This window comes from Hibiscus syriacus, unplaced genomic scaffold (assembly GCF_006381635.1).
Source record: "Hibiscus syriacus cultivar Baekdansim isolate YM2019G1 unplaced genomic scaffold, ASM638163v2 tig00116989_pilon, whole genome shotgun sequence".
NCBI lineage: Eukaryota > Viridiplantae > Streptophyta > Magnoliopsida > Malvales > Malvaceae > Hibiscus > Hibiscus syriacus.
In genome coordinates this window covers 2,081,776-2,104,775 of record NW_024063508.1, presented here as the reverse complement: position 1 = coordinate 2,104,775, position 23,000 = coordinate 2,081,776, and the positions used below count along the sequence as shown (strand labels likewise).

Genomic DNA, 23,000 nt, shown 5'->3' with positions numbered 1-23,000 from the left:
CCATCCAGCAGAATGTGTCAGGAAAATTTAATGAAGGAAGAGAATATGAGAAGAGTATGTGAGGTGTTTCCTTGGGGCATGACAAGGTTGACCGGGATAATGGGCTGCAAAGAGGCCATGAAATACTGGGGAAGAGTCATATTTCAACAGCATATAATATTGTAGAGCAGTCTCGAGCTGGTGTTCAGTTTGGGCCTGTTTCGTCGTCCCAACACATAAATTCTGGTAAGAGTGTTTCCATTAGTAAAGCAGAAAGAGGATTCTATAATCGTGTTTATTCGAGATCAAGGAGGGGAAGTTAAGATTTGTGCTGGTACAAGTTCATATTATGTCTATAAATATGAGGTTGAGGAGGGACAGAGGCATTAGAGTGCTGGAATGTGAGTAAATTGCTGGGAGTTATATTCAGAGGGGGGAAAAAGCGTTCATGAAAATAGCAGTCTCCTTGGTTAAGGAGAGAGAGTTGCACGGGGGAAGTTAATGGGTATAGCCTAATAAGGTTTTTGTTTGATAAAGATGATCAATTGGAAACTAATGTCTTGGAATGTTAGAGGTTTGGGTAGGAGGGTAAAAGCTAGAGCTATAAGGAGGTTTGTTGATGAGAAGAAGCCTTTAATTTTATTTGTACAAGAATCAAAATTGGATGTTTTAAGTCATTCTTTAGTGAGGAAAATAGGAGGGAAATTTTTGAATGGTTCGACAGTATCACCAGCTGAAGGTTCTACTGGAGGGATAATAACATTATAGAATGAAAAGGAGTTTGTTGTGCAACAAAAATTTATTCAGTGCTTGTTGTTTTATAAATGTGTATGGTCCAAGTATGGAGTCAAAAAAAGAGTAGTTCTTTAGAGAGCTTATGTCTTTTATGGAGACTATGAATTGCCTTGTATGTCTAGGAGGTGATTTTAATGCAGTGCTGACATAGGAGGAGAAATTAGGTGGTGCTGTTAATTCGATTTCATTGGGTATTTTCAGGGAGTTTGTGTATAAAGAAAAATTGGTGGATCTACCTTTTTCTGAGGCTATTTTACTTGGTGAAATAATATGGAAGACCTTACTTATGTTAGATTAGATCGTTTTCTAGTAGATCAGAGGTTTTATCATTGTTTCCCATGATAAGTCAAATCCTGCATTCAAGGTCTGTTTCGGATTATAATATGATTCTGCTAGAAAATTGTGAAACGAATTGGGGACCTAAACCATTCAGGTTGTTCAATTATGTCATGGAGGAGGCTGAATTTAGTGAGATAATGGAGGAGGAATTGGCAAAATTATGAAAACAGGGAAAGAATTATGCCATTTCTAATCTGTTTAAGGGAGTAAAGGTGGTGGTTAAAAGATGGTCTCAAAAAAGTTAAATTAAGATACCTGCAAAAATTAACAGCCTTGAGAATGCAATTTAGGTCATGAAATTAGATTTACAGCAAGGTATTCACTCGGTGTCTATGAAGCTTTTAGTGGAAGTAAAGAAAGAATTATGGGATTTGTATAAGAAAGAAGAATCGATTTGGTTTCAAAAATCAAGAATGAAGTGGGGCTTGGAAGAAGACAAAAATACAAGATTTTTTCACCAAAGTGCAGGAGCTAGAAGTAGGATGAACTATATTAAGACTCAAAGTGAACAATGATGTTATTTCGGATCCTATATTAATTAAGAATTCGGTGGTGGATTTCTTTAAAGGGGTGTTTAATCAAAAGGATACCTTGGCTGTTGAGGAAATGGATTTGGAGTTTTTAAAACTCTTAATAGATCAAAACTGGGCTATTGAGAATCCATTTTCTGAAGAGGAAATATGGGAAGTAATTGCTCATTCAGACAACAACAAAGCATCTGCCCTGACAGATATAATTTAGGGTTTTTAAAGAAATTTTGGGGAAATTTGAAAGAAGACTTGGTGGTGCATTTTAGGAAGTTTCATCTAGGGAAGGAATGGGACAGGGAGGTGAATCATTCTTTTATCTCTCTTATTCCTAAGAGGGTTAATCCGGAGGAGTTACAAGATTTTAGGACCATTAGCCTTGTTGGAGGGTTATACAAAATCCTATCTAAGGTCCTAGCTAGAAGGCTGAGCATTTGTATTAATGAAATAATAAGCCCGACACAATTTGCATTTATACCGAGGAGACAGATTTTGGATTGTTCATTTATTGCAAATGAAGGTATTTATTATTAGAGGAAAAAGGGTTTGAAGGGGGTAGTGTTTAAAGTTGATTTTAAAAGAGCATAAGATTCGGTGGATTGGTATATATTGATGAAAATAATGAGTAAAATGGGGTTTGGGGTTAAGTGGCGTTCTTGGATTTTTCAGTGCTTGTCAACCATAACTTTTTCGGTAATAGTTAACGGGTCTTCTACGGAAAAATTTCAAATTGCAAGAGGACTTCGACAGGGTTGTTCGTTATCTCTTATGCTGTTTAATTTGGTTGGAGAGTTGCTACATTTGATGCTGGTTAAAGTAGTGGAAAAGGGATTATTTTCGGGCTTTGAGTTAGGAAATCAAGAGCATTTATTTATGATGTCGCATTTGTAATTTACGGATGACCTCATTATCTTTAGTAAGGCCTCTATCCTAGATTTGAAGAATATTAGAAGGGTGTGACTAATTTTTGAATTGTTGGCGGGTTTGTAATTGAATCTAGCTAAGAGTAGAATCTTTGGTATTAATGTGGAACAGGATGTGCTAGCAAGTTGGGCTAAGGAAAATGGTTGTTCAATGGGACTTTTTCAGGCAGAATATTTAGGTTTATCGTTGGGGTCCAATAGGAATTCAACAGTCTTGTGGGAGCCGATTGTTCAAAGATTTTATACAAAATTGGTTGGTTGGAAGGTTAGTTCTTTATCTCTAGCTGGAAGGGAAGTATTGGTCAAATCAGTTTTGTGTTCTCTTCCCACATATTTTCTTTCTCTTTTTATAATTCCAGTCGGTGTAGTTAAGAAGTTAAATTCTATTATGGTTGCCTTCCTTTGGGGGGGGGGTTCGACAGAGAATGAATATACATTGGGTGAATTGGAAGTTGTTGTGTAAGCCGAAGAGGTTAGGAGGATTAGGAATTCCAAACTTGGTTCTTTTGAATACGTCTCTTTTGGGTAAATAGGTATGTAAATTTGCTTCAGAGAATGGTTCGTGGTGGAAAAGGGTGGTGTGTTACGTGTATAGCATGGAACTGAAATTGTGTTTGATTGGGAATTCTTTGCCTACTCGGGCATCGTGGATTTGGAAAGGAATTCTAAAGAACTTCTTTTCCTGTGATGAATTTGGAGATTGTCTGAGGAAAAACTTATGTTTGAAAACGGGGAATAAAGAGTCAGTGCAATTTTGGCAGAATGCTTGGGTGGGTTCGATTCTGTTAAAAGATCGGTTCCCCAGGATATTTTCTCTATCAATGAATAAAGGGGGTAAAGTTGCAGAGTTTAGGGTAAATTCTTCTTCAAGGTGCTGGTGGGATATACAATTGAGAAAAAATTTAGTGGATTAGGAGGTGGAACAATGGCTTCAGCTTATGTCCTTGTTGAACAGTACCTCTTTATCATCCTTGCAAGAAGATTACTGGGTATGGATAGGGAATAGGAAGGGTTGTTTCTCATCTAAATCATGCATTAAGTGTTTTTTTGATTGGGTTGGTAATAAGGACGTTGAAGGTACTTGGGACAACCTTGTATGGGTAGGGGTTGCTCCTCCATGGATGGAAACTTTTGTTTGGCAGGTTGTTCATCAGAGAGTGGCGATTAGAGAGAAATTGATGAAGTGAGGAGTATTAGGGATTGGAGACTCGTCTTGTCCGTTGTGTGGTAAGTGTGTGGAGTCAGTTTCTTGTCTTTTCTTGCATTATGAGGTCGTAAGGGGTTTGTGGAGTAGATTATTGTCATCATGGAAATTCATTTCTAGGGCGGTGTTGTGGTCGGTTTGGAAATGTGGAAATGAAATTATTTTTGGAAAGGAAAGGTGGATGGTCTGTTATTGTTTTTCCTTGTTTGTTTTAGAATTACATCATGGTTCGTGGTGAAATTCAAAGATGTGCAGATTCATTTTGATTATCTTGTGGGTGATGTTAGATTAGTTAATTTTGTGGGAAGAATGAAGAAGGGTTGTACTTCTTCCTCGTGCTGAATTCCTCATTCTTCAGGTTTTGTTAAATTAAATGTTGATGGTTCAATGTATAAGGGGTGGGATAAAATAGGCATAGGTGGTCTGATAAGGGATTCTGAAGGTCTGTAGCTTGGTTCGTTTTCTGAAAGGATTAGGGGTGGTCCTCCTATTCTTGTAGAGTTATTGGCTATCAAAAGAAGGTTGTTGTATATAGAGGAGATAGTTTTGGTTTCAATTCCAAGGGTCATACTTGAATCGGATTCCCTTACTGCTCTGAAATGGATAAAAAATCCAGCTTTATGTACACCTATGTTTCAGTCCTTAGTGAAAGACATTGTTGCCCTAGTGGAGAGTAAAGATGTAATTATTAGGCACATATTGAGAGCTGTTAATTGGGAATCAGATAAATTGGCTAAATAAGGAATAGGTTGATTATTAGGGTATTGTTTAGGTTGTTCTGTTTCTGAGTTGGTTTTATTTCTGTTGTTTTTTGGTTTTTAAGTGTTATGTTGTAACAAAGCTTGTTAGGATATGGCTTTGTATTATTCTTATATTAATAAATTATTAGGCACTCTTTTCCTCCTTCCAATGACCTTCATGTTACTGTTGTAACATGGAGGTTATGAAGGGTTTTTTTTTAATGAGGCATACCCTATTTCTATATAAAAAAAGTGAACATTGTCTTAGGTTTGAAAATAAAATGCAATCAAACAAAATTTTTATTCATCTTAATTAAGCTAAGGGTAAATTAAGGCTTTTTCTAGCTTAAAGAGTCGAATTATGAAAAGTGTAGGTTCTAATATTAACCCTATTTGATTTTTAAACCAATTATTGAATCGAATAATCGAGATGATCCCTCGAGCATTTAGGCGAGGGCCAACTCTAATTATTCCCTAAATTAAAAGACTAGTTTGAAATCTAACTAAAAGTGGAGGCTCTATTTAACCTATTTAATTATGTCGATATTAAGACTAATCGAAATTAGGGGACAAAAAGGTCAAGATCTAAAAATATTGATTTCTAAAAGATCTAAAAGCTTAGGACCTAAATTGATAATTTCTAAAGTTGAGGACTAAATCCAAACTAAAAACCTAATTATTATCTAAATTATTAAACCTATAGTATTTTTTAGAAAGTATTTATCATTGATAAATTTTAAAATCGAGCAATCGATTCGAGTAATCGGGCATCTTACGCGAAAACTCGACTCAGATTTTTCCTTAATTAAACTAGAGTGCCGTCTTAATTTCTAAGCTTGATTCGAATGTTAATCTAATTTAAAACTAAATATAAGAAATTAAACCATGAAACAAAGCAATTAATGAATATAATTAAAAAAATAAACTAACAAATAATAAAAAAGTAAAAACATAGAATAAAAATGAAATTAAACATAAAATAAGGACCTAATTGCATAAATATAAAATAATAATGACTAAAATGCCAGAAAATAAAGGTTAGTAGCTAAATCAGAAATATACAGTGGCCAAAATGCAAAAATTAAAATAATAGTAGCTAAATCAAAAATTAAAAAGTGAATTAAATGAATAAATTGCAAATATCACATCTAAATCATAATAAAATAAGAAGCAAAACCAAACAGTGGCTAAAATGAATAAATGTAAAAACCAGTGACTAAATTCGAACAAATAAGAATAATAATAGTGATTAAATTAAAATAAAATAAAACATAATGATAAAAGTGCAATAAATTAGAAACGAAAGGTCCAGTGACCAAAATGCAAAAACACGACAAAGATAGGGGTACCTGGACTGTGATTTGACCTAAAACTAGTGACTAAAACATAAATTTATGCCTAAAGTATGAGGACCTAAACGTGAGTTATCCTTTTTTAAACATAAATTATTCCCCCCATTTAACGTAACTCGGTCGAAGCTTACCAAAGCTTCAACACTCCCTCAGACACTGCTCACTGGCCCTCACACGCCAGCCACTGAACCAGTGACCATCCTACTCCAACCGATGACCCCGATTATGACCAAAGGAAGCCCGGTTGAAGGCTTAAAAGGCTGAAACTTCCCCCTCGCTTTACTGTCCGACCGAGAAGCACCCCCAAAACTTCAAGACTCAACGTCAACCACTGCGTCTAGGTGGCCACTCGGCTCGACCAACAATGTTGAACCACCCCGAAAGCTTACTAAACAATCTAAAGCCCTGATTTAGGGGCAAGCTTCAAAGAACCGAGACCCAAAAAAAACTAACCGAATCTCCCAACGTAAGAGAACATTGTCAGCCACCAACAACCAACGTTGATTGACCACAAGCCAGTCCCCCTCGCGCGCTGGCCATCACTCTACGGTGGCCACTCCTATGCCATGAATGACATGTAAAGAAAGAAAAGAAAAGAAAGAAAATGGAGAGAAAAAAATCAGCTTTCATTCCACATTTTCGGGGGAAAAGGGGGGTTGTACAAGGTGGTTAGTTGGGGTATTAATAACCCCAACTACTACATTTTTTAATATAAAATATTAAAAAAATGATAAAAAAATGGTGGTTACACATTTTTTTGATATACTTGATATTAGCAAAAAGGTCAATATAAAATTATTTTAATTCACATTACTTATGTATTTGTGTATTTATATGTATGTGGCTTATTTTAGTTGGGCGAGCCTTTTTTGGCACCTTATACCTCATGCTATATAGAGGTCTTAGCTCTTCGAGTATGCCTGGTGCTCGTGACAACGTTGAACTTGAGATCTTTCAACACTTTGTGATTTTTACCAGAAAAATATATTTATATAACCATCACCTTTGATCAAGGGTTTCCAGATTGTACTTGTATGAACTACATTTGTATTCTTTATAAGGACCTGTTTCCTTTTTATCCTCTCTCCCTCATTTAATTTTCAGACTCTTCTCTCTTTCTATTTCATATTTACACTCTTCCCGCTTGTTATGTCGTGTTTTTCTTGATAGTGATGGGGTTATAAGTTGGCAGAAAGATTATTTGCTATGATGCCCTGTTCAGTCAGTGTTGGTTAAGTTTTGGCGGATGGTAGCCTGATTTCTTGTTAGAATGTGCTTGAACTTCACCTTATTTTAGTTTTTCAGTTCCTTGGTTAGGGTAATTGTTTCTTGGATTTGGAACAACTAAACAATTTGTGTGTATTTCCCCTTCCTTCAAGTCTATGGTTCTTTGCATTCTTCTCTGCTAAACCTTTCCCCCAATGCATTTGGTTACAGGCCATATCTATTCTAAATGAAGTTGTTAAACTTGCACCAAAATTTTCTCATTTATATCACATGTTGGGGCTTTCTTATAAGGCTCTTGGTGATAATAAAAGAGCCTTTCAATTCTACATGATAGCTGGTATTCTTAAGCCAAAGGATCCTGATTTGTGGAAACTACTTTTTACCTGGTCCTTGTAAGTTTCTTACCGTTTTTCATTTTAACATTTATCACAACTTGGTTAATGGAATAATTCGTTCACTTTTTTTATGATAATGTAGTTTTATTGAGTACTTGTTGGTATGGATTTTAAAACTATTATTACATCTCTTAGTTGATCCATAATATATTACTAATTGGTCTATTATTTGCCATTGAGTTATTTTTTTGGATAAGAATTGGAGGTCTCATTAAAACCAGCATAATTGCTCGAAACCAAAAGGGATCACGACAAAAAACGAAAGGGGGAAAAGAGTACCTCAAGTTTTATTAATAAATGAAAGAAAATCCTAAGTACAAAAAACATATAATATCATTAGCAAAATATAAATACAAATAAATAACCCTCGAACCCTTGTAATTAACCAATCTCCTTACCCAGTTCATCCGCCTCCCTATTAGCATTTCTAGGAACAAATCGAATAGAAATCTCCTTTCTTCTAATTATAGCCAATATCTCCTTCACAAGAGATTCATAAACCAATGGACATCTGATATGGTTCTCAATCCATTCAATAACATTCCTGCAATTACATTCCATAATTAATGAACCTTTATTACCCAAAATCGAAGAGTAAAAAAGGAGGAGACTAACTCTAATCGTCTTTAGTTTTTCCAAAGCAGGAGGATTGTGTCCAATGGGTTCCGAGAAGTAAAAAGGATTTGACCCTGAAAATTCCTAATTAAACCCCTAATACCCCCTACTCTTGTCCTTACTTACAACACCATCCACATTTAACTTCAAAAAACCTTATGAGAAGGAAACCAACCCAATGAGGATGATAACTCCTGTGAACGCTTCTTAGAAAAATCATAGGAAATTGCTATTAATAGATCCCCAATTAAGGAGTCTAGCATAAGCGAAGCCTCAAAAAACTTGGCTAAAAATCAGGAAGAGAGGCGAAACCGAGCCAAAAAAAAGAGGATGGGAAGATCAACGATTTCTTCCTCGTAAACAACAACATTCCTTATTTTCCATAAAGACTATATGGTAACCCTCGGGATGAAAGCCTAAATTTAAGACTGAGGAACATGAGAATCCCAAGCCGACAAGAGACTGTAAAAATCATTTGGAAGATCAGTAGATATAATCCAAAAATGGATCCAGAGACCCCATGCAACAAATCGCTCTAGGAACAAGTGGAATAAAGAGTTTGGGACAAACTTACATAATGGGCATGAAATGTCAATTACACCTGGAACTCCACCCTTAGATAACTCCATTCTCACTACTATCCTCTTATGAATCACCTACCACATAAAAGTTTCCAGCCTCGATGGAGCTAATCTAACCCACACACAGTTGTTCCAGAAGGGGTCCTTACCAACCATACTCAAAATTACTCTCCTGAAAGATTTCACAGAATAACACCCACCACCATTACCAGTCTTACTGGAATAAAATATGCTTAATCTGATTGTTCTTGACTTATTTTTCAATATCAGTGATGAAATGTATGTTGTTCGGGAAGAGGTGGTGCTCTTCGATACACAAATGTTTGTCCTAGGCTTCTATTTCAATATTAGTGAATGGGTCTCCTTTGGAAGAGTTCTAGATAGCTAGGGGCCTCAGGCAGGGGTGCTCCATGTCACCTCTCTTATTCAATTTGGTGGGTGAGCTATTGAGTTTGTTGCTATCTAAGGAAGTGATTTTTGGGTTTGTTTAGAGGCTTCTAGATTAGGTTGACAATTCTTTCATATTGCCTCAACTACAATTCGCCGATGATCTTTTGATTTTTTTGAAATGCTTCTTTTGGTTAATTTATGAACGTGAATAAGGTTCTCATGATATTCGAAATGTTGTATGGCCTTCAAATAAATTTGTCCAAGAGTAGCTTATTATGGATTAATATTTGTGAGGATGACTGATCGAGTGTATAAGTGTGTGTTGTGGCACACAATTCTATGCAAATATACACAATCGAAGCAAGTAATATAGTAGTAAGTGAGTTATCGTCTCTACCAGGATTGGTGAGAATTTTTTATGATTGCTATAGCTAGAACTAGGTGTCACTAACAATTCCTAAGATTCTTGTCTAATGGTATTAACAAAAGGAAAAACAAGTAGTAGCAAACAGATGAAAAAAAGATAGAACTAGCTATCACTAACTAGTCCTAAGATTCTTGTCTAATGGTATTCACAAAGGAAAAACAAGTAGTAGCAAACAGATGGAAAAAGTATGGTCGATGCAAGAAAAATTGTAAGGTGAAGTGAGCAGAAAAGTTTTGTCGGGGCTAAAAATATATGTGAAGGTAAACAAATAAAAGTTGTCAAGGCAAAGAAAAATGTTTAGTTCAATATAGTCTGAAAAACCTTACACAATCATACCTCTAACAGAGCACTTGAGTTGGATTTGCTACGGCAAGAAATTATTCTATGTCTAGGATGATTTAGCATGCTATGCCTATGCTGCCCGACAGGATTTACTAGTATATTCCTAGAACTTTTGCTACGGCAATATTACCCAGTGTGAACTGCAACCATTGGTTTGTCAAACTGTTGCTGTATAAATACCTCTCAGCGTAAACTATAGCTCTATCTTATCTACTCAAGCATTTACCCTTTTTAGTCGAATAAAACCCTCTCCTTATCTCTAAGGCTGATTAAAACCTCACCATCCCGGATTAGTTCCCTTATTCACATAGATATAACCTAACTCTTTTGAATTTTAGGAATCAACTCCTAGAAAAATGGCAATCTTTCAAAAGTTCTTACAAAGATTAGGAATGTTTTGTTATGGCACCAACCAATCTTTCAAAAACTCTTACAATGCCAAGGAAAAAAATTAAAACAGTGAACAAAACAATATTCAATAAAAAACATACTTAATCATTCATTAACAATCGAATAAAGTATCATTCAAGCATTTTCAACACCAAATCAAACAGTTTATGGTGTGTCAAATATCATCCCAAAAATAATCTTTAAATACAAGCCCTTAAATGATATGAAAATGAAGCACAAGAGGAAGAAAAACTCCCAGAACATAGATCTGCCGCGACATCAGACCACCGCCATGACTGCTCTAGTGGCCGGCCTCTCTCGAGGGCATGGCCGCTGCTAAGGCGAAGCCTGGCTATGGAGGGCACCAAGGACGTCGAGCGGGGGACGGTGAAAAAGGATGTGCTACAATCGTCTTTCTCCAAGCCTCACTTTTAGGGTATTTTCTCTCCTCTCCCTCCTTTAGTGTGGTATAATGAGATATTTATAGTGAAAATTTCTAGGGTTTAGTTCTCTTGGAAATTCTTTAATTACCTTTGGTTTCATGCCTATTGTGTGAATAATATGACAGCTGGTACTGGTCTCAAATTCCTTAGCAGGGGCATGGTTTCACGTGAAGTGTATTAGACAACTGGCCAAGTGACGTCAGCAGTTTCGTCTTATGATGCGTTAGACTTTTGAGATAAAAACTCACATTGGCAAGAAAATTTGTTCCTAATTGTCGTCATCTTCTGTTCCACTCGCCCTTTGTCTCGACAAATAAATTATTCCTCAGTCATTTCCAGCATCGTCACAACCAACAAACAACCCTTCTCCTCAGCAAAACTTATCCACCACATGCAAATATATCCTAAATGCAACTATATGTAACTAAAATGCTATGTTAATGGCTTTTAGACAATCAATAACTTAAGTAAAAAGACCTAAAATATAGTCTTTTATGGAGTTATCACACCTCCAAACTTAAGCTATTGCTTGTCCTCAAATAATGAATAATGAGCAGTATAAACATGAAGTGTCAAGGAAAAGTATAAATTAGGAGAATCAAGTGGTTTAAAATTTCAGCCCTCAGCAACAAGTTTGGCCTCAACATGCTAGACTGGATGAGAAATCTAGCACCTTTCCTTAGGCCAGGACTCTCTGTAAGTGTGTGTGCGTGATTTTATCTAGTCTATGCTTAACGAATTTAGAAAATTCCGAAGTAAGTTCTTTTGTTTTGCCAAGACATCAAATTATTCATTAAGCATAGCTTCACTCCTGTTTATTCAACATGTAACTTCAATTTTTTTTCAACACTGCTTCAAGGGGAGTCAGCTCATCACACTTACTGTCCCACACTCTAGGTGACAAGGAGCTTGCCTTCCACCCTCGAACTAGTCAGGTAGAATCATCCCGCGACTGCTTTCATTCACTCATGTGCCAAGGCTACCATTTATTTAAGGGGGTTTCCAGGTAATGTTGTTGTATAGAGGAGTGTCCCTCTACAGTTATGCCGAGACATTTATTTGCAATTCAAAAAAATTCAAAATGCTAAGGAGTTCAACTTAATATTTTCAATCATTTTATGCCACGGCGCACAAAAGTTCTATCATAAATATTTTATAAGTACCTTAAGTATAAAAAACATACAATCGCGTTAACAAGATCATTTTGTAATAGGAGGGGACGAGTCTTTTAAGGATGATTGTTATGTGTATATGTATGATTGAGTTCCATATTTGTTAAACTGTTGATTCCTATAGTTAATGGAACCCGTATGATACCTTGAAAGACGTATATTTTTATATAAAAAAAAATCAACAGTTGTCTAAAACTGTGTGTTTGAGTTTTTGTGTTCTTAAGTATGCTTTATGTGTACTCTATTGTATGTTTGTTTGCATTTAAAACTTTAATAATGCCGAAGGCATTTTGTAATAGGAGGGACGATTGGGACCTTGTCTGCCCTTTATTTGTAGGAGTTGGAATTATATGAAGTATAAATTATACCATGCATTAGGCAATTTCTGGGGTTAGATGTTCTGAGATATTGTTTGAGAGTGTATTGTATTAATGTCCCAAGTTCTCATCTTTGTGTCCCATAAATCTTCTTTTCTTTCTTATACTTGCTTTCATGATTGGAAGAAATGGAATTTGGTTGAGTTAATCAAGGATCTGTGAAGTTAGCTGCATCCATTCGGTTGGTGGATGACACCCTTTGTCTATAGATATGTGGATACGTGAGCACTTAACATGGAACATACCTGTATTAGTTACATGCACATATAACTTGTCTGTGTTTGGTTTAGGTAAAGTCCCTAGGTAGCAAATTAGTGTCTTCACTTTTCGTTTTCATAGCTAATTAGCAGTTTTGAATTTTGTCAAAAAATTGTTGTTAAATTTAAAATAGAAAGAAAATGGAGAGTGTACTCTAGGAAGAGGCTTAATTTTTTAAGAACAAGAAATGCTCCACATATAAATGATGTTAGATGTATCAGTAATCAGAAAGTTCCCTTTTAGAAAAAAAATCTAATCATAGTATCTCCTCGGGAAAAATAATAAAAATAAAAATTTTGCATGGTACTAGATATCCACTGTTGAATGTTTATAGTGCTCTTTCCAATGAGGACTATTGAGGGCATCTGCATGAATTTAGACTGCTTACAAATTCAGTGAAGTTTATCTAATTTTTGTCATTATTATTTTCGGTGTATGAATAGCTTGTCTAATAGAAAATTAGTGTTGGATTCAGGACCTTACTCTTGAGCTTAAATGAAACTTTAGAAACTTGAAGGTTGTGATTTGTGGATTGTACGGGTTTAGGAACAGATATTGAAAATCAGTTTAAGTAAGGGCTTAAATAAGGTCTAAAGGTAGGCCCTCACAATTTGGGGGTTGCATTGCAGTTGGTATGTGGATAACTATGTTAGTTTATAACAGGATGTTAGATTTTGTTGCCTATATTCTGGGTTTTCATTACAATATTGTTAAAGGGAAGTTTCATTTATCCAATATTTTTCCGTGTATGATGATGAGGCTGTACATTGCTTCTCTCATGCTTGTGGTCTTTTAGGTATTATTTTTTATCACAAACATATATATACCTTTTTGCTTTCTGTTGGGCATGTTTGTTTTATATTTCCATGCGCCTATTTCTATTTTAGAGAACTGGATTACTGTTGCTTTCTTAATTGTATTTCCAATTTCCTTTGACAGGATCATTTACATCTCAAAATTGCTCAGTGTCACTTATCCTTGGGAGAAAAACTTCTAGCAATTGAGTTCTTTCAAAAGGGTATGCCAATACATGATTCTTTGGAAGCACTTTTAGCCTATGTGTTCACCTAGTAGTTGCACGTTTCACCAAGCTCAAAGAGCTGGGTTTGTATGTCTTTCCCCCAAAATTGTACTTGATCAAACTAAAAGCCCAGGAACCATTTTTGGTGTTTTTCAGTCGCAAGATCAGTTTGCTTGGTTGAATGTTTTCCTTGGAGGATAAGTTCAACATTTCAAGTTGCATTTTGTGGAGAAATTTGGTTTGGATGTTAATATAATGTTACGAAGTTGATGGATCTGCCGATCTGGTGAAATTAGGATTCTTAGGTTCTAATCAAGAGTCATATTCCAAAATGAAATAATCACGGAAAATAGCAAGAAAATATTAGAATAATGCAGAGAGTTAAGGAGGAAAAAGGGGAAACTGTGGCTCCATTATCTTATAAATGAAAAAGGTTATACTCCTACATGTGCTGTGAGTGAACCTCAGAGCTGGAATTTGAACTCTGTATGTGTGTGTATATTTATGTTGGCATCCATCCATTTTCCTGAATCTGTGAAATAGAGCCTGCCAGTTTAAGTGACATTTCTGTTATTCTTTTTTGTTATATTGAGCTAACACTACTGTTTTGGTTGATATATTATTTGAATTGTGCATTATAGTCCCTGTTTAAAATCTTTCGACTGTTAACTATCGTGGATGGAAAACTGCAGAGAAAGAAATAACTGAGGTTTTAATCATGTTAAATATTTGAGTGTGAATGTTTGTGGATGGAGAATGCTAGAACACCAGAAGCCAATATATGCATGTTTCATCCATGGAATACTGCCATCGAGAAGACTCAAAAGGCTACGCTGTAGATGCTCTTGACTTGTTGTGAAAGAGTCCAGATGAACCTTATTTACATATGTCTTGAGACAAAATATGAAAACCAATAATAAGCGGTACTGAGGATGATGACTGGTTACATTTGATTCTAAATATTTGATATAAATCAATAATTGCTTCATCAATTCCATGGTACAGTAGACAATTTTTTTAGAAAAAAATAATTGCCTTCTAAACTTGGGAACATCATGAATGCTTAATGAGTTTGTTTTATGATGAGTTGATCACATCATAAAGCATGATGATTGTCTTAATGAGCTGCCTATTGGAACATCTCCTTACTAGCAAGTTCATTTCAGCACTTAATTTCTCAAAGGTTTTTTTTAATGGCTGATAATGGATGTGGTTCAGCTCTGCAACGACTGGAGAACAATGTTGACGCTCGTTTAAATTTGGCTTCCCTGCTTATTGAAGATTCTAAAGAAGATGAAGCTATTTCTTTGCTTTCTCCTCCCAAAAGTTGTGGTACATATTCTCATGATTTTCTCCTACTTGACATGTAGGGCAATGATTAACAATCCTCTCTTTAATTGTTGCATGTAGATTTACACAATATTAACGAGAATTCGGATGCATCTAAATCGTGGTGGCTCGATGGGAAAATAAAATTGAAGCTGTGCAACTTTTATAGAGCTAAAGGGATGATTGAGGATTTTGTCAATACCATTCTTCCATTGGTTCAAGAGTCTCTTTATATTGAATCTCTTGGAATAAAGGTAATGACAAGGCTTTTAGTCTCGTAACATTTTCTATAATCTCTTTTTGAGTAAAACTAAGGAAATCCATAATACATCCAGATTCTAGCTCTGTCACCCAAATTTATCTACAAGGAGCTAGGTCGACTTTATGTTCACATTCAAAGTTACCTTGGAATCAATGTGTGTTCAGTTAAGACATGTACATCTTTTGTTTGAGACTTAGTGCGCATGCTTGATGTGTGTATGTGTCTAACAAGGTTAAGTTCAAATATTTCTTTGATTTTCCTTTTTTAGAGGGTTAAAGATTCAGCTCCATATTTATATAGGATAAACATGAAAAGTTGTGTGCGAGTGCAATGCTCTGAGCAGTTTGGGTGTAATTTAAGACTTAATTCCTTATTTCTTCTTCTTTAAAAGAAATTTATGTGTTCTTTATCTCATTTACTTGCTATTGTGTGTCAGATAAAAGTGAGGAAAAGGCTAAGAGAGAGTGAGCTATTTGAAAGAGTAAAATAAGTTGATGATCAGCAAACTACCGATGGTGTATTTTGTAGTTCAAGACCAATAGGTACTCCAGCAGATAAGTAAATAGAGAATTTCGTTCTCAATTTTTGTGAGCACCTCCGCACCCTAACTTCTACATTTTCATAATGTTGAAATGTTTGTATATTTAATGGGTGTACTAGATTATTGTGTTTATTTTTTGCGTGGTAAAATTGCATGTCTACCTTGTTATTTTTTACGCTTATTCTGCCTAATGAATTTGGGGGGGGGGGGAGAGAGAAGATATTGTTCATACTTTCTTTGTTATAGATGTTAATTACAAGTCTTTAACAACATGCAAGTTAAACCGTGGGACTGTTCTTTAGCTATTAGGACTGCAAGTGATTGAGCTCAGCAGATAACCTTTATTTTCTAGCCTCACTTATTTGAGCTTTTATTGAACTCAGCCTCTAATTAAATTTGAATTGTTAAGTATTTGTCATTGAAGTGCCAAGTTGACTTCAGCTAATTTGCTCCTATTTTGTTTAAATGAAATGCACACTCTTTAATTAATCTTTTCGTTTTTTTAAATGAGCCTAAATACAAGAAAGTTCGTTCTGTAATTAAAATTGAAAAAAGAAGAAGCTGAGCTTCTATTAGATTTACTGTGAGATACTTGATTTGTTTTCAGTCCTGTTTATTCTGGCGTGCCAAATATTTCTATATACTTTCATTTGAATAGTATCATCAAATACAAACACATAACTTGCTTAGCGCTTAGATGTGTTTCGTACCATTGAGTAAGATTGCAATCATTTCCTACTCTTTTACCCATAAATTGGAATTATGGAAAACCATATTTTGAAGGAATTCATTTATGAGATTATAATTTGAGTCAAAGCTTGTGTTATTGTCTTCTAAAATTAGTAAATGAGTATTTTTTCCCTTTTTTCTGAATATCATTCAAAGTATTTCATGCTGTTTCCCTCCATTTTTCATTCTGAACATAGTGTATATCCTTTTGCCTGGAATATGGTGTTTTGGGGATATGTTCTTTCTTTTTCTTCCACTGGCGATGAATTAACTTCACAAAATTGATGTCAAAGGATAGGATGAAAGCTGCCAGAGCAAGAAGGATGCTACAAAATAAAGCTGCTTTGAAGGAAGAAAAGAAAGCTGCTGCAATTGCTGCCGGACTTGATTGGCATAGTGATGATGGCAATGATGAAACTGAGGTGATCCTACTGCATTTATTTCAGTAACAAGAATTTAAAATTTTAAAATGCTGCTGCGACTCTGCAATTTCTGCTTTAACATATATTTTTTTGTTTGATGCTGCAGGAAGAACATTTTAAAGAACCACCTCTGGCTAATCTTCGAAAAGATGAGGAGCACCATGACCTTATTATAGACGTTAGTACATTCCATTTCAATTCTCTCTTTCTCTGATATCTTTGAATATAAATCTTTTTATTCAATTCAGGGAAAATTTTAGACACTTTTTGTCTTTCTAAAGCTGAGTATTACAGTTGGATTTCTTTCAGTCATAAAATCTTTTATCTGATTCCTTTTTTGTTTCCTTGGATCTTTCAGACCGATTGAATTTTATTTTATTCCTTCTTTTTCTCATACTAAATAATGGTTCTTTCTTCTGATTAGTTATGCAAGACATTGGAATCTTTAGAAAGGTATCATGAAGCATTGAATATTATCAAACTTGCTTTAAAATCAGGACATAACAATTTGCCAGTAGAGAAGCAGGAGCAGCTTCGATCACTTGGAGCACGTAATTCCTCACTTTACCTAGTCTCCATTCGTGTAGATTTGACCCACTAGTGTTTTCGTTAATGAATTTGTTTCCTTCATCATTTTGGCTTTTTTATGAATTGCTAAAACTTCGTATAATTCTACAGAAATGGAGAGCCCCAGAGTCTATGATGGTTGCGAGATATTGAGAAATAGAAAGAAGAGCAGAAAAGAGATAAGGAATTAGGAATTCATTCAAAAAACATGCATAATTCTCCCTTTACAGGTACCCGTTTTATTTGTATACAATAGTATTAGAGAATCTAACTAAGCCAGCTGGTTGTCCTTGCATAACTGATTTCGTTACTTCAACAGGGATTGGGTTGCTCAGTTGCTGGGTTAATTACCGCATGTGCCTCTCACGTGCCATTTGTCAGGTATCAATTCCCAATTCTACTTTCAATCCCTAACCCTTGTCTCTCTTTTCCCCCCAATTCTTCTTCGCTTTCTCGTCCTTATCCTCCTACTGTGACAATACCCACCCCTTGAGACGATCCTTGTCCCCAAGGATCAAAGGTTGGAAACTGTCCTCTGAGAACGGTATAATCTTCCCGTATCATTCGTCTCATCTAGGTTTGTCCATCGCACCAACAATTGAGTTGCAGGTTTGTTTTGTTGATTCATGATTCGTCTACCCAATATCTTACATGGCTTGATTCGAACTGACCTTCTTCATCCACTGTAGAAGGATTCGTTGAGGATTTTGCCGATTCCCCAACGTGTTTCTTCAAGAGACTCACATGAAAAACTGGATGCAAGTGTGATGTCTACGGTAATTCTAAACGGTATACTACCTCTCCAATTTTCTCTTTAATCTTGTAAGGTCCATAATATTTGGATGCTAACTTCAAATTTTTTCGCAGGGCAAGGGACGTTTGTCGATAAGGTTGCAATTTTAGGTAAACTTCATCCCCAACTTGAAAGACTCTTTCTGATCTTTTCTTATATGCTTGTTGTTTCATGCAATTGCTAGCATGTTCCAACTGTAGCTTCAGTAGCTGTCTAACTTCCTCTCTGCTACGCATTAAATCACTGATAGTCTGTACTTGTGTCTCTGTGTGCCATACCATTGTAGGAGGTTTGTAGCCATATAGCTTGAAAGGGTATGAGTTTTAGGGCAGTGTGGTAGGCAGTATTATACCACCACTCAGCATGAGGAAACCATTTAGCCCACCGTTTTGGTTGAAAAAACATAGGCCTCTTAGATACTGTTCAAGACACTGGTTGACCCTTTCTGTCTGTCCATCCATTTCTGGATGGTAAGCAGTACTGAATAGGTTTTTAGTCCCTAATTGCTTTATTAGTTCTCTCAAAAAGAGGCTAGTGAATATCTTGTCTCCGTATGAAATGGCCATTTTAGGCTGGCCATGAAGCTTATAGACATTATCCAATAAAGCTTAGCTACATCAGATGCAGTGTAAGGGTGGGAAAGTGCCAAAAAATGAATGTACTTAGTAAACTTGTCTACCACTACTAGAATGCAATTCTTCTTTGAGGATGTAGGGTAAAGTCATAGTAATTACCTCCCAAGCTTGTTGAGAAATAGGTAGGGGCTGTAACAGACCTGGTTTAGGTATATGTTCCACTTTAGTTTGCTGGAAAATGAACATGATCTTACATAAGTTGCCACCATAGCTTATACCCTAAGGTAATAGAAATAAGATCCGATCCTTTGATAGGTGGCTTGGGTTCCTGAGTGACCTCCATGAGGTGAATCATGCAAGGTTTGAAGAATATGTAATCTAAGAGACCAAGTAGCACCAATATACACCATGTCTTTAAATCTAAGGATGCCCTTTGAATATTTCCATTTAGTATCAACATTAGAATTGACAGTCAATATGGAAATCCATTCAATAGCCATTGGGTCCTCCTTATAATTGTCCTCAACTTCTTGAACCCAACTAGGTATTAATAAGGTAGTTCCCATAGCAAGACATTGACCTTGATCTTCCCACTGTTAGATAAAGCATTTGCCACCACATTTTATTTGCCTTTTCTGTATTGAATAATGTAGTCTAGCCCCATTAGTTTAACCAATCCTTTCTTTTGAATGGTGGTAGATTTTTTCTCCAATAGATACTTTAGAGGTTCATGGTCAGTCTTGATGACAAAAGGTTTGCTTTTAAGTAATGTCTCCACTTAGAAACTGCTAATAAAATAGCAAGATACTCCTTTTCATAAATGGAGAGGGCAACATGTCTAGGACTAAGAGCCTTACTAAGATATGCAATAGGTCTGCCATATTGAGATAATACAACACCTATGCCCCCAGAACTGACATATGTCTCTAAACAAAAACTCTTACTAAAATCTGGTAGAGCTAAAATAGGGGCAACACGTATAGCTTCTTTTAGATCTTCAAAAGCACTCAATGTTGTACTATCCCACTTAAAACTATCTTTTTTAAGCATTTGTGTCAAAGGTTTGCTGATGGTGCCATAATTTTTTATAAACCTTTTGTAATAGCCTGTTAAACCCAAAAACCCACGCAGAGATTTTAAGGTTTTAGGTACAGGCCAATTCCTCATTGCTTGCACCTTGCTAGGATCGTAGCTACTCATACAACTAAAATAATATGTCCCAAATACTCCACTTGAGTCGTCCAAAGAAACATATGGACAACTTTGCAAATAACTGGTTAGCTTGCAAAACTTCCAAAACCAATTGCAAATGAGTAATATGGTCTATCATAGAACTGCTGTAGACTAGGATGTCATCAAAAAATACCAAGACAAACTTTCTAAGGAATGAACTAAATAATTCATTCATTAATGCCTGAAATGTAGCATGGGCATTAGTGAGACCAAAAGGCATTACCTTAAATTCATAGTGGCCCTGATGAGTTCTGAATGCTATTTTGTAAATGTCTTCCTTCTTAATTCTGATTTGCCAATAATCTGATCTTAGATTAATCTTTAAAAAATAGACAACACCATGTAGTTCATCCAATAGATCTTCCACAACAGGAATAGGAAATTTATCCTTGACTGTCATACTGTTTAGTTGTCTATAATCTACACAGAACCTCCAAGTACCATCATTCTTTTTAATTAGGAGACATGGAGAAGCAAATGGACTTTTTCTAGGTTAAATAAAAGAGGAGAGCATGGTAGCAATTTGTCTTTCCACTTTATCCTTCTGGTTATGGGGAAATCTGTAGGGCCTTAAATTAACAGGAATAACTCATGCTTGAGAGCAATAGCATGATCATGGTTTCTTGTAGGTGGAAGCCTGTAGGTTCAACAAAATAGAGTTATATCTATCTAATAGAGGTTGAATAGCTGCAGGAATGGGTTTTTAACTCTCTGTCATATTCAACATTACTACATGGCCCAAAATAGTTGGGTCTGAAGCTGTCATTTTCATAGTGTAGCCCCTAAAATTTACTGTAAAAAATTTAAGGGTTGTTGGCCATGTATAACAATTTTTTAATCTTGATGTACAAAACTCAGTGTTATTTTGTTGAAGTCCATCAATATTGGACTAAATAATTTCATCTAGTCAACACCTAACACCATATCACTCCCACCCAATTTAAGGAGTCTGAAATTATGAATAAAATAATGTCCTTGTATCTGCCATTCAACCTTATTACATCTTGCTGAGCTATAGAGTTGCTGTCAATTAGCAACTGTAATAGCCAAAGGGTAAGGTATAGTCACTTGAATACCAGCATCATTCTAGTGTGGTGTTAAAAACTATGGGTACTACCACTGTCAATTAAAATGTTTAATGGTTTGCCTTGAATGGTTCCCTGAATTCTCAATGTATTATGGCCAATACAACCAGTAATAATATTCATAGATATTTCTAGGCTATCCTCTTCTTGTAAACTTGCTTATTTGAATCAGTAGGTAAGGTTTCTGAGGGTATAGCAGTCTTATATTCAATCATCATGTTCAAATGTCTTGCCTTACATTGGTGGCCTGGAGCAAATTTTTCATTACACTTAAAACATAAGTTATTCTGTCTTCTGTAGTCTAGAAGATTATGTGTTGGAGGTATAATGTCTGGACGCTTTTGTGGTAATGGAGTGGGATTTGGTTTAGAAGTAAGCAATGGGTTTGGGTAGGGTGTCTTTCTAAAAGATGGTCACACTCGTTTATTCTCAAATTCAACAGAGAGCTCATACAGTTTAGCTTTTCTACATGCTTTAGAAAGTATCTTAGGTTCTAGAGCCTTAAACATGTGTTTAATGTCTTATGTTATCCACTGATAAAAAGAGAGATAAAGAACTCTTCACATAGAGTAGGATTTTATAAGAGTATGTGAGGCTGTAGTTCCTTAAATCTGTCCTGGTACTCCTCAACTGACACTTTTTGCACTAATTTTATAAACTTCTCTTCTATGTCAGCAAAGGATCTGTCATTGAACCTATGGAAAAGGTCTATCTCAAACTCATGCCATGTCACATGGTGCTTCTGCATGATGTAACCATCAAACCAAATTTCTTCCTTACCCATTAAATACATCGTGGCCGCCTCCATTCTTTGTTCCTCTGCAATACTAAATAGAGAAAAGTACTTAAGACATTTTTGTATCCACCCTCGTGAATTAATTCCTTAAAAAAAGCAGCTCAATCTTGGGTCTATGCCACATCAATCCTAAGTGTTAAAAGACCCCCTTTACCTCTTTTATCATCCTCTAGGCCAACTATATTGTTTCTAACAACACTGTTCTTGCCTATTAGGTTATAATGTTTAAAACTAGGTACATCGTCGATTTAGATCTTAAAATCCCAGGTTCATCAGGTTTATAAGTAAACATGGACTTGTCATTAATCACTGTAACCTTTACATGTTGTTTTTCATCTTCTAGAAGTGTCAGGGGTCTGTACCTGGTCATTAGTAGACTAGTTTGATCCCTTTTATTCCAGTTAGAATCTTAAAAAGTTCCTCAATGTACCCCTGATTTATGACCATCATGGATTTCAAAGAAGTGATACGGTTCTCTTGGTTCTCCCACCACTTAGGAGTTTTAGTTTCATCTTAGGATTGTTTGACCAAAGTTGCTAATTCCTCAAGTTGTTTTGTAATGCAGTGAAATCAGGTGTTTCAGACATGGTTTGGGTTTTCTTTGGCATTCCAACGTTGATTGCCAGGAAAATTTGGCTCTGGATACCAAATTATGATGGTTGCGAGATATTGAGAAATAGATAAGAGATTGCAGGGAGAAGAAGAAAAAAAGAGATAAGGAATTAAGAATTCATTAAAAATATATGCATAATTCTCCCTTTACAGGTACCCGTTTTATTTGTATACAATAGTACTAGAGAATCTAGCTAAGCCAACTAGCTATCCTTGTATAACTGATTTGGTTACTTCAACAGGGATTGGGCTTCACATTTGAGCTGCTCGGTTGCTGGGTTAATTACCGCCTGTGCCTCTCACGTGACATTTTCCAGGTATCAATTCTGTTGAAAACATTTTGATGTTTCGATATAACAAATTAAATTAAAAGAATTTTAATTTTGAAAATGATTTTTCTAAGCATATTCGATATATTAAATCGAATATCAAAATATCACTCAAAGTATTTCAAAGCTCTTTTTAAATCCTTACTAAAGTGTAAAATTAAGTTTTAATCTTAAAATAATTTCAAAACAATTTTACAAAGTATTTTGAACCGTTTCAAAGCCAAAAATTT

At 35.5% G+C, this 23,000-nt stretch overlaps 1 protein-coding gene across 1 annotated transcript; it reads left to right on the top strand.

Moving 5' to 3' along the window:
* Positions 1–13,413: 13,413 nt before the first annotated feature.
* Positions 13,414–18,357, top strand: LOC120193213. The gene is made up of 10 exons (XM_039195772.1): positions 13,414–13,494; positions 14,716–14,823; positions 14,908–15,080; positions 15,525–15,646; positions 16,657–16,780; positions 16,887–16,958; positions 17,205–17,331; positions 17,667–17,728; positions 18,037–18,123; positions 18,325–18,357. Exons 5-10 carry the CDS (start codon positions 16,658–16,660, stop codon positions 18,355–18,357), a joined length of 504 nt encoding a protein of 167 aa, XP_039051703.1. The 5' UTR covers positions 13,414–13,494; positions 14,716–14,823; positions 14,908–15,080; positions 15,525–15,646; position 16,657.
* The last annotated feature ends 4,643 nt before the right edge of the window (positions 18,358–23,000 follow it).